This window comes from Megascapheus bottae, chromosome 7 (genome assembly GCF_031878675.1).
Source record: "Megascapheus bottae isolate mThoBot1 chromosome 7, mThoBot2.hap1, whole genome shotgun sequence".
In the NCBI taxonomy this organism is placed as follows: domain Eukaryota; kingdom Metazoa; phylum Chordata; class Mammalia; order Rodentia; family Geomyidae; genus Megascapheus; species Megascapheus bottae.
In genome coordinates this window covers 51,204,053-51,221,081 of record NC_143515.1, presented here as the reverse complement: position 1 = coordinate 51,221,081, position 17,029 = coordinate 51,204,053, and the positions used below count along the sequence as shown (strand labels likewise).

The 17,029-nt window shown below is 39.7% G+C and overlaps 1 protein-coding gene across 1 annotated transcript in view; it reads left to right on the top strand.

Moving 5' to 3' along the window:
* Positions 1-8,725: 8,725 nt before the first annotated feature.
* Gtf2a1l (general transcription factor IIA subunit 1 like) overlaps positions 8,726-17,029 on the top strand; it is a 58,342-nt gene continuing 50,038 nt past the window's right edge. The window contains exons 1-3 of the mRNA XM_090336974.1: positions 8,726-8,832; positions 12,245-12,346; positions 12,919-13,039. Of these exons, the coding sequence (XP_090193100.1) occupies positions 8,812-8,832; positions 12,245-12,346; positions 12,919-13,039 (244 nt within the window). The 5' untranslated portion in view covers positions 8,726-8,811. The remainder of the gene's footprint in view (positions 8,833-12,244; positions 12,347-12,918; positions 13,040-17,029) is intronic.

Below are 17,029 nucleotides of genomic sequence, written 5' to 3'. Positions count from 1 at the left end.
GCTTTCCAAACAGACCTGTGCATTTTGCACTGCAGAGATTTTTTTTTTGCCAGTCCTGGGCTTGAGCTCAGGGCCTGAGCACTGTCCTTGGATTTTTCTCAAGGCTAGAACTCTACCACTTGAGCCTCAACACCACTTCTGGCTTTTTTAAGTATGTGGTACCAGGGAATTGAACCCGGGTCTTCATGCATGCTAGGCAAGCACTCTACCACTAGGCCAAACTCCCGGCCCTGCACTGCAGAGATCTTAAAGACACAGTTAAATGTCTTCTCTCTGATCATCCTCCAAGCTACCCTTCATACTGCAGTGGGTGTGGGGCACATCAGATGATGTTTTCTTACTGGCCAGACTTAGTGTGTTACAACTTAGTTCCAACTTGCTTTGTCCTCTCTCCTCTGGCCAAATGGAATTCCTTGCTCTCATTCCTCCAACCCACCATGTTCTCTTTCAAGCCTTGGGCTTTGGCTACTCTAGTGTTTACCTGAGCATGCTTCCAGCTCCCTTCCCCAGTCTCATACTCTACAGTCTTGCCTGGACCTCCCATTTGCATTAGGTACTCCTCATAAGTAGTCATAATGTCATAAGATTGTTCTACTTGTATATTTTTCTTTCACTTTACCCAGTCAGTGATTTTGATCGGTGTGGTTCTGCCTTACTGACCTGACAAAGCCCAGGTACAAAATAGATGGGTGGTAATGGTAAAGCTGAATGTTCAGGGTGGATCCCTTAATAAGAGCTCGTGAGCTGTGTATTAAATAAAAATTATTACCTGAATGAATGGTAGGATGAATTTAGATGGAGGAACTACTTCTCTCATGGAGAGTTACATTTTAGTTCCTAGTTTTTCCCTTTTACACATACTTAAAATCCCATTTTTGTAAGAGTTTAACTATACATTCAAATCAATAACATGTAATGAGAATTTTCCACACATGAAGTACCATGATAGAAACCCAGGGAACAGATACGGATGAATAATACACAGTCATATTTTTCCAGGAATTTTAAACTCTGTCACACTGTGGTTACACATACATTTTCCTTGAGTAAACACCTTCACATCTATTTCCAAGTGGTTGAAAAGATTAAAACAAAACTTCATCTTGCTTTGCAAGATGCTAGCAGAGGAGAGGAAGCACACTTAGCTTTTTAGCCCCTGTGATAGGCCAGGGACTATTGTTTCTCATAGAATACACCAAATTTGATAAAGTAATTGTATTAGTGTCTCTTTTGTGGCAGTGATCAAAAACCTGACAGAAACAACTTAGGAAAGGAATTGTTCATACTGGATGAGGGTTTCAGTGGGTTTAGTTCATGGCTGCATTTACCCTGTGGTATTCTTGAGCTGGCATCATGATGCTGGAGTGTTTGGAAACACTTTGTTCCCTCACTGAAGCAGAGAGAGACAGGGAAGGGTCTCAGGACAAGCAAAGGTCCTAAAGTCATGGCCTATTTCCTCTAAGTTTCACTTTCTAAAGTTTCAAGAACCTTCTAAGGAAATGCTACCACCTGGGGACAAAGTACTCAACACATGAGCCTGTGGGGCCATTTCCCATCCACACTGTCAAGCTAAGTGTTGTTTCTCATCTGTTTCTTGCTAGTGATATTTTCTAACTATTGTTTAGCTATAGCAGACTTCAGGAAATGATCCTAGGCATTTAATTTCCTTTACCTGTTTACATAGGGGTGAAATGGAATTTCAAATGAAAAACATTTGCAATTAGGAATGATGCAAATGAGTATTAGGAATCTCTCTCTCCCTCTCTCTCTGTCTCTGTCTCTCTGTGTCTCTGTCTCTGTCTCTCTCTGTCTCTCTGTCTCTCTGTCTCTGTCTCTGTCTCTCTCTCTCTCTCTCTCTCTCTCTCTCTCTCTCTCTCTCCCTCTCTTCCCTTAACCTAATTTTATTCATGGTTGATTTGGGATGGGGAATAGATCATTCAGTAGCACATACACTGAAACTGTCTTATGTACAACATTTAAACTACAATAGGATATGAGTAATCAATAATTAAAAAGTAAAAAAATTAATTCCATGCACACAAGTCTAATATTATAGTATTTTTTTTGGTAGGTCATGGGGTTTGGACTCTGGGCCTGGGCGCTGTCTCTGAGTTCTTCAGCTCAAGGCTACTGTTCTACCCCTTAAGCCACACAGCCTCACTTCCAATTTTCTAATGGTTAATTGGAGATAAGAGTCTCATGATCTTTAGTTCCTTGGGCTGGCTTTGAACCAAGATCCTCAGATCTCAGCCTCCTGAGTAGCTAGGATTACAGGCGAAACATTATAGGTTTTAAAAATTTCAAAAAAAAAAGACTTCTAGGGGTGAAATTTTAGGATAATTTTAAATTTCTCTCTGTAGATAGATGAAGAACTTCCAAAATACAAGCTCTTCTGCTCATCTGGACTTTCTTAGGTGGCTGGATAATGCTAGGTACTATATTGAGGGAAAAAACACCTAAAAATGAATATATCACAGTGCATTAACGTTATGGGATTAGAGAAACTCCAACCTGCAAAGTCAAAAACACTCCACAATTATTAGTAAGTGCAAGGAGGCTAGGAGCATCTCCCGGGTTTGTCTGAGGGGCTGGGATTAAGGACGACTCTCAAGATCGCTTCCTGGTTTTTGATCCTTTTACATGAGCTAGGATTTTCTTATCTATGACCAAGAGCCATTGCTGGATTCCAGCTTTTCCAGCATCCAGACTAAGATATATGAGGCCAAAAGAAAACTGCTGTGTCCCTCTTGAGCTTGTGAGATTCCTAACTGGCGTGTTTGCTTCTTTCTATATAGTCTTCTATAACATCGGAACTTTTATTTGTTCTCAGTAGAAGGAATGGGAAGAAATATGTTTAGCCAATGCTGTCTCTGCCTAAAATAAACAAGAATATAGAATATTCAAAACATGATTATTTTTCACTTATAAAAATGAGACAGCAAGAACAAAGCTGGTTGATGCTCTCTAGTATGTAGCATTAGGCTCCAATTATTATTGGTCCTCACCTTTGTTTTTTTTTTAAGTAGAGATTCTGGTTGGAGAATTAGCCAGAGACAATAAACAGTATCTTTGCCAATACTTCATGTTTATATATAGTTATACACATTATGATCAGAGCTATGAAAATACCTTAAATCCTCATCGAGAACACCACTGACAATGTTGAAAAAAAACAGTAGTTATGAGGAAGATTGTGTTTGATGTCATCTTGTATATTTTCTCTGAATTAATAATGATTAGGAACCTACATGACACATCCACTTGCATATTGCATTCAGGTGTATTCAATACGTTTGAACATTAAGGCATTTCAACACAGACAAGAATGCACAGATGACCAGTGCTCTGTTGTGTTATAAGGTCATCTTCCAGTCAGAGCATTGTGTCAGATGGTCACTTCAAGCAAAATTCTACGGGGTTTGAGGAAGGATTCATGATGGTGGAACGGTTTCTGATGTTAAATAATAGATGTTGGTTTCGAGTCGCATTAGAACATGATCAACATTACAAAAACACACAGTATAAATAAATCACAACTGTAACCATTTCCAAGTTACAGGGTGAGGCAGAGCCTATCTATCTGGACTTTCATTTCCTAGAAGATATGAGGGATGAAATGCAGGTAGAGAAACATAATATTGCTGGGCTTAGTGCATGGGGTACAGAATGCTCAGAAACTAATGATGAATATTTGCTGCCTTAAGCCTAATGCCTGAAGACTAATGCATATTTTTCATTACAGATAAATTAGAGTCTATACAGTTACTGAAACATCCTGTACTTCATTGTACAGTTTAATATGTAAAGATAATGGGCTGCCCCTAACATTTATTTATTTCTTACTTTCTTATCTAAGAAAAGGATTTTTTTAGACATTGCATTTTCACACAATAAACAAAGTGCAATTATTGCTTTACTTTCTGAAATAATATCAGCAAACCCTCCAGGCAAAAATAATGAGGACATAGAGAATGCAAAGGAATTAATCTGATTATTAAGAATTGCTTAACTGTTTAAAAAACTGGTCTTTGATTGCCTATAATGTATTAAGGATAGATTTTGGTCTCCAAACAAACCAAAGATAAGTAAGAATCTGATGCTCTGATCTGTGAAGGGAAGAGCTGTATGCTTTTGTGTAGGTGTGTAATTTCAAAGCTAGTACTCAAAGAAGGACTAAAACTCAGCATTTCTTTTTATTGAAATCCCCTATTTACTAACATAAAATATAGTCACGTTTAAAATGGCTTCACTGAGGTTTGGAGATCTTGAAATTTCAATTTTACCATCAAAAGTGCTTTGTATATGCAACAGACTTCCCGCTTGAGTTTGAGAAACTGACTAAAGAAATGTCACCATTACAGAACTATTACAGTCTGCTTGTTTCATGATAATCTTGGGTCAAAGCTGTTAAACATCAATCTATAAAGATCCTTTTATATCCTTTTAAAATACCCCTGTGACCAATGACAGAGAGTACTTGAGCAACTTTAAATGCTGAGATTATGAGGGAAAACAAGCTTCCTTTTAGTTACAGACCAATAAGAGAATGAGTACTTCAACATTTACCCACTTTAAATGATAAATATTTATTATTTCTAACAGTGTCTGAAGATCAGAAGTCTACGAGATGCTTGCACTGGGTTGGGGGGATGTTGGTGCCAGGGTTCGAGGGTTAGGTTTCACGTCTCTTATGAGAGTGTGTTTTAGCTGAGAGTCAGCTGTGAGAGCTGTCCAACATCAGGCTTACTCATATTCCTTATCTGATATATGGCATGTCAATTTGACAAAGCCCGTATATTCCAGCTGGCCACTGACCACTTTTGTCTAGCTATGTTTATAAATTTCATTTTCCCACCATGACCTGTGGGCATCTTGGAATTTCCTACCCCTTTCCTCAGTCTTTCAATGCCTTCTGCCTTTGTTGGTAGGTCCTCATAGCTTGCTTTTCCCCAAACAGTGGGCTTCTTCTAAGCTAAGTGACCTGAGAGAAAAGAGACAGCTCCCAACACTTCATAACAATCTTGCAAGTGGAAAACAGTTCTTCTGCTTCATTCTACCATTCACCAGGACAAACCATAGGACACTGTGGGAGGGGGGAAAAATACTACTCACGCTGTGAGTAGTAGGCTTTCAGGATGAACTGCAGGAGGGGGACAGCTTGGAAGGTGGCTACTAAAAGTGTAAAATGGATACACAACCTGGATTCTCCCATGTGATTCTGGTGTGACTTTGAAGAAGGGATAAACATTTTGGCTCACAGTGGCAGAGGTTTTCTCCATGATCCTTGGCTCCATCACTGTGGACCTGTGTGAGAGGTAGAGTATCTTGGGGGGAAAACAGGGCAGAACAAAGCTGCTCACTTGTGGTGGCCAGAAAGAAAATGGGAAGCAGGAGTGGGAGGGCAGGGACCAAATGTCCTCCTTAAAGGCTCACCTCCAGTGACCAACTTTGTTCAACTTAACCCCACGCTGTAGCTTCCACCACTTCTCAATGTAATGGAGGTTAAGCTATGAATTCATCAGTGGGTTCTTGGATGAGATCAGAACCTTCATGCTCCAAATCACCTCCTACGTTCCTCTACCTCTGAACACTTGGTCCTACATTAGGACCAAGACTTCAATAAATATTTTTATATGAAATAACTACACTCTAAGATATCTAAAAACAACTGGGAGAGTGCAAGGGAAGAGATGACATTGTCCAAAAAGAAATATACTCCTTACCTGATTTATATAATTGTAATCTTTCTGTATATCATCTTCACAATAACAATAGAAACTTCAAAAAAAGCTATCTAAGCCGAGAATTTGCATTACAGAGTATTTCCTTTAATAGCTATTGTCTATTATTGAGAAGAAACTACAGATGAATCTACCAGTGACCATTCAGACAGACCACCGTGGGGGTTGGAGGGAGACAGAAAGCAGCTGAAATTTCTCTGCCGACATCGTGTAACGTTCCAATAGCCTGAGTATATGAAGCACACTAACTAAGCAATAGCGATCTAACCATTACTCACACTTTTTATGTCTATCAAGATCCAAATATAATTTCAAAAATACATACACGCTATAAGCCTAGCCTTAAGAAAGGCATAATATATAATAAAGTACAACACAGCAATACGCTGCCATGAAATGTTAGGTGATTACCAATCCTATGCATTTAGGCAAAAAAAATTTAAAGCCTCACAATGAAAAAGGTGGAAAACAAGTGGCTTTCAGCTTTCTTATTTCGAGCTTGAATAATTTAATTGGATTTTTATAATATCAGAGGGAATCAATGCTTACAGCTTTTCTATTTTAGGTGAAAGATAAGTCACTTTTGTTTTTACTCCTGGTAGTAAAGTGCCAGGTAGAAAGATATAACCATTAAAAATTACCATACAAAGTTCTTGGCTTTCTGTGAAAGAAATTTTTCAATAGTTTTTAATCTAGGACAGTCTTTTAAAGGATATTATATGAATCAGCTGCTTGAAACTTAGAAGCCACAAGGTACCTGATCTAGGCAAGCAAATACATTGTGGTATAATAGCTCCACTGCACTGATAGGCAAAAATAAATAGGCAGCCAATTTTAAAACTTTAAATGATCAAATCACCTTCTCATTGGATCAGCACCTAGAAAGGCCGTTTAAGTTGTAGAGTGAGGCAGACGAAAACTATGTTCCTTTCCTTAGCCCATTAATCTATCTGGACTTACATCTGTCTCAACCTTCTCTAAGTATAATCTGCCTCTCCAGGTTCTGTCATTCAGGACAGGGAGAAAAATCATTGCAGGCCCAAAGGTGGTGATGCTGGTGTGCAGAGGTAAATGAGCCTGAATGGCATTGGCCAACTGGCATTATTATTATTATTATTATTATTATTATTGCCATCCTGGGACTTGAACTCAGGGCCTGGCCACTGTCCTTGAGCAGTTTTGCTCAAAGCTAGTGTTCCTTCCACTACTTGAGCAGCAGAACCACTTCTGGCTTTTTCTGTGTATGTGGTATCAAGGGCTTCATGCATGATTAGCAAGCATTCTACCACTAGGCCATGCACCTTGCTCATAAACTGGATTTATTTAAACAGTGATTCTCCAACATTTGCTGCAGTTTAGAATCTGGTTCTCTGGAGTGGGATTCATGCCATTTTAAAAGCCCTTCATCACTGATCGAGATGCATGGCACACTATTATGTTGCATTGATGCCATGACTATTTAAATATATAAAGAATTTAAGAAAAAACATTGGATAGTTTATATATATAGGATATATAAAATGAATACACACACACACACAAATTACACCTCAAATTGAGAATCTTTGTCTTTTTTTTTTTTTTTTTTTTTTTGCCAGTCCTGGGCTTGAGCTCAGGGCCTCAGCACTGTCCTTGGACTTTCTCAAGGCTAGAGCTCTACCACTTGACCCTCAGCACCACTTCTGGCTTTTTTTCTATATGTGGTACCGAGGAATCGAACCCGGGTCTTCATGCATACTAGGCAAGCACTTTAACCACTAGGCCAAACTCCCGGCCCCTAGAATCTTTGTCTTATGACAGCTGGGTCTCCTTTTAAGACCTGTGAGAATCACCTGGAGAGCATATTAAAGTTGTTACATTCTTCTTCTGAGTTTCTAATTCAGTAAGTGTGTATGTGGAAGCTTGGTCATTTACTGTGTGTGTGTGTGTGTGTGTGTGTGTGTGTGTGTGTGTGTGTGTGTGTGTTGGGGCTTGAACTCAGGGCCTGGGCCATGTCCCTTAGCATTTTTGCTTAAGGCTGGCACTCTGCTTACCACTTGAACCACACCTGCCCTTCCTGTTTTTTTTTTTTGCTGCTTAATTGGATATACGGTTCTCAAGTCACTCCTACCCATGTTGACTTGAAGTAGAATCCTCAGATCTCAGTCTCTTGAGAGCTAGGATTACAAACAAAAGCCATTTTCATACAGCATGATCATGTACATTTTAAAAATCATGTATTTAATTGTATAAAGAAGTTTTAGTGTGATATTTTCATACATGCAGGTAATATGGCTTCTATCCCCCCCCCACAGTCAACTCTTTTCCTGCCTCATTTGCATTTTGGTTCCTGTTAAAGGAGAGCTGTGTTGGCTGCTGCTCCCACTTTGTCTTAGAAGAGTGTGACCCTTGTTATATATGTATATATATATTTATATTTATATATTTATATATATTTTTTTGCCAGTCCTGGGCTTGAGCTCAGGGCCTGAGCAATGTCCTTGGAGTTTCTCAAGGTTAGAGTTCTACCACTTGAGCCTCAGCACCACTTCCAGCTTTTTTCTATGTATGTGGTACCAAGGAATCGAACCCGGGTCTTCATGAATGCTAGGCAAGCACTCTAACCACTAGGCCAAACTCCCGGCCCCCTTGTTATATGTATATATAACAATAATAAGTTCAGCTGTGAGTGGGGATCAGGAGCAAGAATGAAAATTGGTAAAGGCAGAAACCACTCCATCTACTCCTTTTCTTCTTACATCCTTCAAAACAGGTGTGGAACTGGGGCCTCCCTGCACTTTTTCTGTTTGCTCAGACTTCCAATTCACAGGTTAAGGAAACAGAAGCCCTTGCCCCGCCCTGATAAGGGCTTGAAGCTTGCTAGGCCTCAGTCTTCCATTTCAGCAAGGCTGCTCCCCCCACCAAGCCCACAGCTAATCACGGCCCAATTCACTGACCTCCCTCTCCGGCCCCTCCCTCTGGCGTCCAGGTGGTTGCCAGGGCAACATGGGCACCGTTCAAAAAGCGCTCTGCGAGGCGACCCAGGCCGCTCCAGTATACTGCGCAAGCGCGAAGGGCTGGAGCCGCTGTCATGGCCTACTTCAATCCAGTGGTAAGGCGGACCGCAGTCCTGGGGGCACAGGGCGCAACGGGGGCTCTGGGCTCACAAGCATTTGAACCCCACACACCCTTCCCCGCCGTGTGGCACACACCAGACATTAGAAAACCCTTCCCCCACCCGTTGTCTTGGATCAGCTCCCGAGGGCAGGAAGTTGGGCCTGGTCTTCCAGGGCGAGCACGCGCCCTGCCTCCCCAGAGCCGTGATGGTGGGCTGAGGCTTTCCCAGTCTGAGAGGTGGGAATCGCCCCCACCCTGCTGAGGGTCGGTGTGCTGGATCCGACTCTTCATTCTTCCTGTGTTTGGGGACAGTGTAGCTCCAGGCTGGCCTTGAACTTGTTACCCAAAGCTGGGATGGTAGGGGTGGCCCATGGCAGCCAGCCCCGTTCTAATGATGACGTTTGGTATGAACGTTGTTATTTCAACTGGCTTGTTTACTAACCTGAAATCATGAGTAATAGGCACGTACGTTTAGTGTTGCCCTAACGATCCTGTCTTTCCCAGCCTTTACCTCTTAATGCTTAAGTGCACAACTCATTCACCACACCGTTAGGGTATTTAGATGAAAAGGTACTTGTGACACCTGCGCCAGTCTTAAAAATCGGAATTAAAAAGGCCTAGTGGTAGAGTGCTTGCCTAGCATGCACGGAGACCCGGGTTCAATTCCTCGTTACCACATACATAGTAAAAAGCCAGAAGTGGTGCTGAGGCTCAAGTGGTAGAGCTCTAGCCTTGAGAAAGTCCAAGGACAGTGCTCAGGGCCTGAGCTCAAGCCCAGGACTGGCAAAAAAAAAAAATCTTAATTATGACCATTCTAATTTCTTCTTCAGAGAAGACTCTCTTTTAAGTCTTTGGCCCATCTTTTAATGGGATGGTTGTTTCTTTGGAGATTAGGGTGATTCAATTTTTTGAGCTGTTGATATATTTTAGATATGAGGCCTTTGTCCATTGTATGGTTAGTGAAGATCTTCTCCCACTCTGTAGGCTTTCTAGTTAATTTGCTAACTATGTCCTTTGCCATACAGAAGCTCTGCAGATGTACTATGTTATCTCTCATCTCTTTTACTGTCCCTTGGTTATCTCATATTGTTACAATATTTCACCTTGTTATCTGATATATTTTATATATGCTTAATTGGTTGTAGGAAATAGGAGAGGGAAGGGGGAAATCAAGTTGTGAGGGAGGAGGGGGGGAGGGAAATGGGAAACAGGACATGAGAAAGGGTATCAATGTTTGTGAAGTAATGTGCCTTCTATCTGATGAATATAATGTAACCCCTCTATTAATTACAATAAAAAATATATGAAAAAAGAATTATGACCAGACCATTATTTTCAGAACATGCTTGTCCAGAAAACTGCTTTACATTTTTTTCATATGAACATATGCAGCATGACTCCATTTTTAGAGACTTGCTGTTTTAATGATTTTATGATGATGTATTTTATGAAATATAAATACTCATACCTGCCTGTTAGCTTACATAGCACATCAATTTACCTGATTGAATGTGAACTCTAAAGAAATTCTGTTTTCTTTTATAGGAGCTAAGACAGATTCTGGGACTATATATAGTACTTAATGAAAATAGAGAGAAAGCAATGGAATGTCTTAGATAGGGAAAGAAATAGAATGTCTTAACTATATTCTCACAAGGAAAAGTACATTTGTTCGATACCTATTTTGCTTTTGAAAAATTGAGTTTTAATGGATTCTTTTTGACTGCTGCTGCTATACACTTTGAGGGCGGATCTTAAAGATGTTTTTATCCCTGGGAATTTTTTTTCCTGTAAGTGTGATCGCAGTAGCTGGGATTAACACTGAAGCATCAATTTAGAATGTCTGTATCAGGGTAAACTGTTTTAGATGAAGCAACTCATCTAAGGGCACTTAGTCTTAATGGCTATGCTTGTGAGTAACATATTATTTAAATGTTGATTGGCCTATTCATAGGCTTACTTTGGATCTTCTTGCAAAGGATTACCTCAAAACTTAGCTGTGGTTTTTTTTTTTTTTTTGAGTGAGAGTATTTTATGGGTATGAAAAAAAACAACCTATCCTGAAATTGGAGAATTTTTATTTTGGCCTGATTAAACAATTTGAAGTAAGAGCAATGCTACTGAATTTCTACTTGGCTGCTTTGTATCAGGAGACCTTTCAGTGCAGTATTGTCACACACAGCAGTTTGGATTGAGGACCTGCATGGAGCACATTTTACACAGACTTAAAGGCTGAATTACTTCATATGCTTCTGGTTCTGTTGGTGTAAGCAATGTTTAGTCTGCATAGTAGAAATCTACTGAATTTTATGTCCTGCTATGTTTTCACCAGGAAACACATTCGGGTGTTATTTTTGTCTCTACGATATACGCCTTGTGGAAGAGCAAAGTTTATGTCCTTGATTTCTGTTCTAGAAAACCCATTTTGATGCAGCTTTCCTGGACAGTGATTCATAACTTTTGGCTACATGTATTTTCCAAGTAGGACAGGCTTTGGTTATCCTACTCTTAGGACTTGTAATTTATTTACATTTGTGGAAATTAAGGTAGTGCCCCCTGGTAATTCATGTCTAGTGACTTCTTTGAGTGTAAGGTAAATTGAACATAGAAGTAATTCCAGGTTCCTTAAGTTGACCTTTTAAAAAGGAGTGGCAAGAGGAAATCTGACACAAGCTAAGTAACATACACATAACCATGTATCTTCATAAGATTATTACACATTTTGTTGTAGTTATGGATTTGGCTTTGGAAAAGGCAAAGGAATGATTTGAAGCTAACACAGTTTACAAACAGCTAAGGCTATCCTGTGAAGAGGATGTATTTAGTGAAAATTCTTACTGTGTTTTGTTTAAATGATAAGATTAGAAAGTATGCAAAGTCTTTTTATCTTATGCATGTTTTTTTTTTTTTTAAATTTATTCTTGTGGGGCCGGGAGTTTGGCCTAGTGGTTAAAGTGCTTGCCTAGCATGCATGAAGACCTGGGTTCGATTCCTTGGTACCACATACATAGAAAAAAGCCGGAAGTGGTGCTGAGGCTCAAGTGGTAGAGCTCTAGCCTTGAGAAAGTCCAAGGACAGTGCTCAGGCCCTGAGCTCAAGCCCAGGACTGGCAAAAAAAAAAATTATTCTTGTGCCAGTCTTAGGGTTTGAACTCAGGGCCTAGAAACAGTCCCTAATCTTTATGACTGACTTGAGCCCCAGCTCTATTTTGGTATTTTTATGATTATTTGGAGATAAGAGTATCAGAGACTTTCCTGCCTAGGTTGGCTTTGAACTGCAATCCGTAGATCTCAGTTTTTTGAGTACCTTAGTCAATGGTGCTAATGGTGCATGCCTGTAATACTACCTTTTAAGGTTAAGTACAGTCAAATTCGAGAATTAAAACAAAGACAATTGTTTTTCTGTAGCCCAAACTTTACAGATCTGTAATTGAAGATGTAATTGAAGGAGTGAGGGAACTATTTGCTGAAGAATGCATCGAAGAACAAGTTCTAAAAGACTTGAAGCAGGTTTGTAGACAATAAACCACGGTTCTCATCTTTTCAGTTATATTGTAGTTTATTTACTGTGTCATCAGTTGGGAAGTTAGTTTGAAAGACTTAAAACCCTAGAAATACCATAGTAATTTTTTTTTGGTCTTTTTAGTGGTACTGGGATTTGAACCGAGGCTTTGTGCTTGCTAGGCGGGTACTTCCCTACTTAAGCCATGCCTCTTGCAATTTTTGCTCTTTGTCTGGGTCAGCCTAAACTTGATTTTTCTATTTATGCTTCCTGCTGTAGATGGGGTAACAGGCATATTGTTAGCAGAACTAGAGTTTTTTTCTTCTTTGAATGTGGCACCTCACAACTTTCTTGCCTATGCTGGTTTGGAAGCATAGTCTTCCCAGTCTCAGCCCCCCACACAGCTGGGATGGCAGGTGTATGCTAATATGCCTAGGCTATTGGTTGAAATGGGATTTTACAAACTTTTTCTCCAAGCTGTCCGAGAACCACCACCATCCTTCCTATATCCATCGCTTAAGTTGCTAGGATTACAAATGTTTTTTTCTTTCTTTTTTAACTTGTTTTGTTTTGTTTTCAGCTCTGGGAAACCAAAGTTTTGCAATCTAAAGCAACAGAAGACTTCTTTAGAAATAGCATTCATTCACCTTTGTTCACTCTTCAAATGCCACACAACTTTCATCAAACGGTGCCTCACCCAGGTTGGCTTAAACAAACCCATGAGTTTCATCTATGTCTTCAGAATCAATTCTTATTTGGTAGTGTTTTTAAATCAGGACTATATTCTTAAAGTGAGTTGCTTGAACCTCACAGTAATTTCCATGAAATGAACAACACATTGTGAAGGAATACATTGTGAATCACCATGCCTTATAATAATTGATGAAAACCTCCCTCAGGTTATTTAAACTTATTTAAAAAATATTTAGATTTCACAAAGATGATAAAGCCTTATTTTAGAGAAATGAGTATTAGAGTTCGTGAGCTTGGAACACACAAACTTCATTTAGAAAGTCTGAGTGGATTTAGTTGGGAAGTATTTGAGCCACCTTGGCTACATAACAGAGGGAAGGGGGAAAAGTGAGTGCCTATTCACTCACTCTCAATTTTCTGTGGCAATTCCAAACCTGTTGTATTGGAACCAAAATGGAGAGTGGAGATTTGTCAAGCTATCATACCATTAATTAAAGTAGTGAGAATATTTTTTTTTGTCTGTCATGGGGCTTGAACTCTGGGCTTGGGTGCTGTCCCTGAGTTCTTCAGCTCAAGGCTACTGCCCTACTACTTGAGCCACCTCAAGGTGGTATGTAGGCCACTGTGCCTGGCAGTGACAAGATCTTGACCATATGTATTTTGTTTTTATTCTTAGACTTATTAAATCTAGACTGGATTTTGTGTGTGCATGTGTGTGTATGTGCATGTGTGTATATGCATGCCAGTACTGGGACTTGAACTCAAGACCTGGACCCCGTCCCTTAGCTTTTGCTCTCCAGGTTGGGGCTCTGCTACATAAATCAAGCTCCACTTCCAGCTGCTTGATGGATATTTGGAGATAAAAGTTTTTCAGACTGTCCTGCCTGGGCTGGCTTTGAATTTCCACCCTCAGATCTCAGCCTCCTGGGTAGCTAGGATTACAGGTATGAGCCAATGGCATGTGGCAATTTCTGCTTTTCACAGTGAAGTGTTTTTCACTAGTCATTTCTTTCATTTGTATTTGGTTTTATTTTTGTGCCAGTTCTGAGGCTCAAACTCAGGGCCTGGGTCTTAGGCTAGCATTCTGCCACTTTGAGCCAGTGTCGTTTCTACCCTTTTTTGTATTTAATTGGCGGTAAGTCTTGCAGACTTTTCTGCTGTGGATGGTTTTGAACCACGATCATCAGCAATCAGCCTCCTGAGTAGCTAGGACTACAGGCATGAGCCTTGGTGCCTGACTCATTTGTATTTTACCAGGCGTCTCCATTCACAGCTTGTTTATGCGACATTCTTCACGTCTTTAATTTTTTCCCATTTCTTTAAAATTTTTTTCCATTTCTTTAAAAATTTTGTAACTCTGAAGGTTCTTTTTACATGGAGTTGGCAATAGAGAATATAGTGGGCAGAGAAGGGAGGTGATACATGACTCTCATTTTTGGCAGCACTGGGGCTCAATCTCAGGGTGTCACATTTGCTAGGCAGGCGCACTACCTTGAAGCCACTCCTCTGCCCCTTATTTGGCACTAGTTGTTTTCAAGAGGAAGTCTCATTTCCTGCTCAGGTGTATGTTGAGACTCTCATTTGTCTATTGTAGGCTTCCTATCCTATGATAGATAACAGGCACATGTCTTTACACCTAGTTTCTTCCACTGAGTTGAAATCTCACATGCTTTTCTATCCAGGGCTAATCTGGAACGAGGGTCATCTGATCTCAGTATTTTATGTGACTAGGATGACAGGTGTTTGTCACCCTTCATACTCAGCTATAGATTGAAGAGTCTTGTGGACTGTTGTGTTTGGGCCATTCTTGAGGCTTGACCTTCAGCCTTTTAAGGCTGATTTGTTCTCAGCCTCCAAAATAACCTAAGATGACAGGCCTGAGCCAGGCGCCTGATTGTTTAATTGTCTTTTATCAAAAGCAGTTAAGGCTTCTCAGGTTCTTTGTCAGTCAGTATTGTAATACTTCATTTTGCCCGCAAGATGGTAATATTACCAGAGATTTAAATCACAGACTAGTCTGGCAACTAAATGCGTGGAGTTGGTTTTCACTAAACACCTTATTTTCATTCTATGTTTTAGAAGTTAGAATAATAGAAATAATTCCATTTAACATAAGACAGTTTTTCTCTGTATTCTTTTACTTGATTTGTAATGAGCCAGTTTAAGAGGAGTTACTATAGCCTTTAAAAGTGCATTGCAGACCTTGTTCTTATCTGTCTTTATTTCTGGCTACTCCACAATGGAATTCTTGAAGTAAATAAAATTGAAGCACTTCTTAATTGTGTCTTCTCATGGTATCCTTTAAAATGCCTGATTAAAATTTACTTCTACAATCTTTTTATTTCTTTTGATAAGAGTCCAAATTAAATCTCCAATTGAATAAGTCATTTGCTTTTGTCTGTGCCACTTTAAAAACTTGTTTTCTTTAGTGTATGTGGTTTTTTTGGCTATATTATTCATATGTTTAGTAATACCCTGCATCATCTGTTTTCTACTTTTTTTTTCAGGACTCCTTTACACTCTAAAAATTGAGGACTTGAGGAAGCTGTAAAATGTGGATTATAAGTATCTTAACAGATTTGAAATTAAAATGAAAAATCTTACCATGTGTTTATTAATTTAAAAATCAAATTATATGTTAATATATCAGCACTTATGGGCATAACTATTTTCCCAAACAAAACATTTATTATTTTTTATTGTTTAGTAAGAAGAGTGGCATTGTTTTCCATTTCTTCTAATTTCATTGATGTCTGGTTTAATATAAACAATTGGATTCTCACACCTTTTTCTTTTGCAATTCTGGGAATCAAACTCATGGGCTCAGGCTTTCTATACAAGTGTTATACTGTTGAGCCATGCCCCCATCCCTTTGTGATCTGTTTATTTCAGAAAGAATCTAATGCCTGGGTTGGCTTCAGTGAGCCTAAGGCTAGTTTCCTCTATCTCTCAAGTAGCCTTTTTATTTTATTTTGCCAGCTCTGGGGCTTGAATTCGGGGCCTGGGCACTGCCTTTGAGCTTTCTCAAGGCTAGCACTCTACCCTTGAGCCACAAATACCACTTCTGACTTTTTCTGTGTATGTGGTACCAAGGAATTGAACCCAGGGCTTCATTCATGCTAGGAAAGTACCACTAGGCAACACTCTTGGCCCCTATTTTTAGTTTAAGTTTTACTGTATAAGGTAGACAGAAGGAATGATGTTTTGATATATACCTACAGATTTCTGTTGTCAAAGCAAATTAGCCTGTTTCGTGGAGTTAACCAATTTTTACAGTGTGGCAAGTGCCACACTTAGAGTGTTCAAATGTATTCTTAGCAAAATGTATAGTATAATATCAAGTACAGGCCTGTGTAGAGTTACTCATCTTACATAGTTGCTACTTTAAACCATGGCATCCCAGCTTCTGCTATTTGACATGTAAGTGAGATCATGTAGCATTTTTTTTTCTTTCTGTCTGGGACATTTCACTTTATATAAAATCCTGCAGCTTTATTTGTGTTGTGGTATGGCACAGGATAGATTCTCTTTCAAAAGCTGACTATTAATCTATTTTGTATAAATATCATATTTCTTCCCCCTCCCCCTCTCCACCTGCCTTCTCTCTCCGTAGTGGTGGTGGTATGAGGTTAAAATGCAGATAGCTACTCTACACTGAGCCATGTCTCCATCCATGATTCTAGTTCATTATTTTAAAATGGAATTTCCCTTCCCACTTGGATGTGATTCCCATAGTTGTGGCATGGCAAATGCATACTACCCTGTCCAGCTCCCCTTTGTGGAGATGGAATTTTGTGGGTTTTTATTGGCTCGGTGGCCTGAAATCATAATACTCCCTGATCTCAGCTTCCCAGGTAGTTTCAAACAAGAGACGTATGCCACTACAACCATGTCTGGATTGGGAAGGGGCCTTGAGAGCTTTTCTGCCTGGTCTCAGTTTCCCCAAGTAGCCACCAGCTTCCAGCTACCACATTTTCATGATCCATTCTATGTTTCTT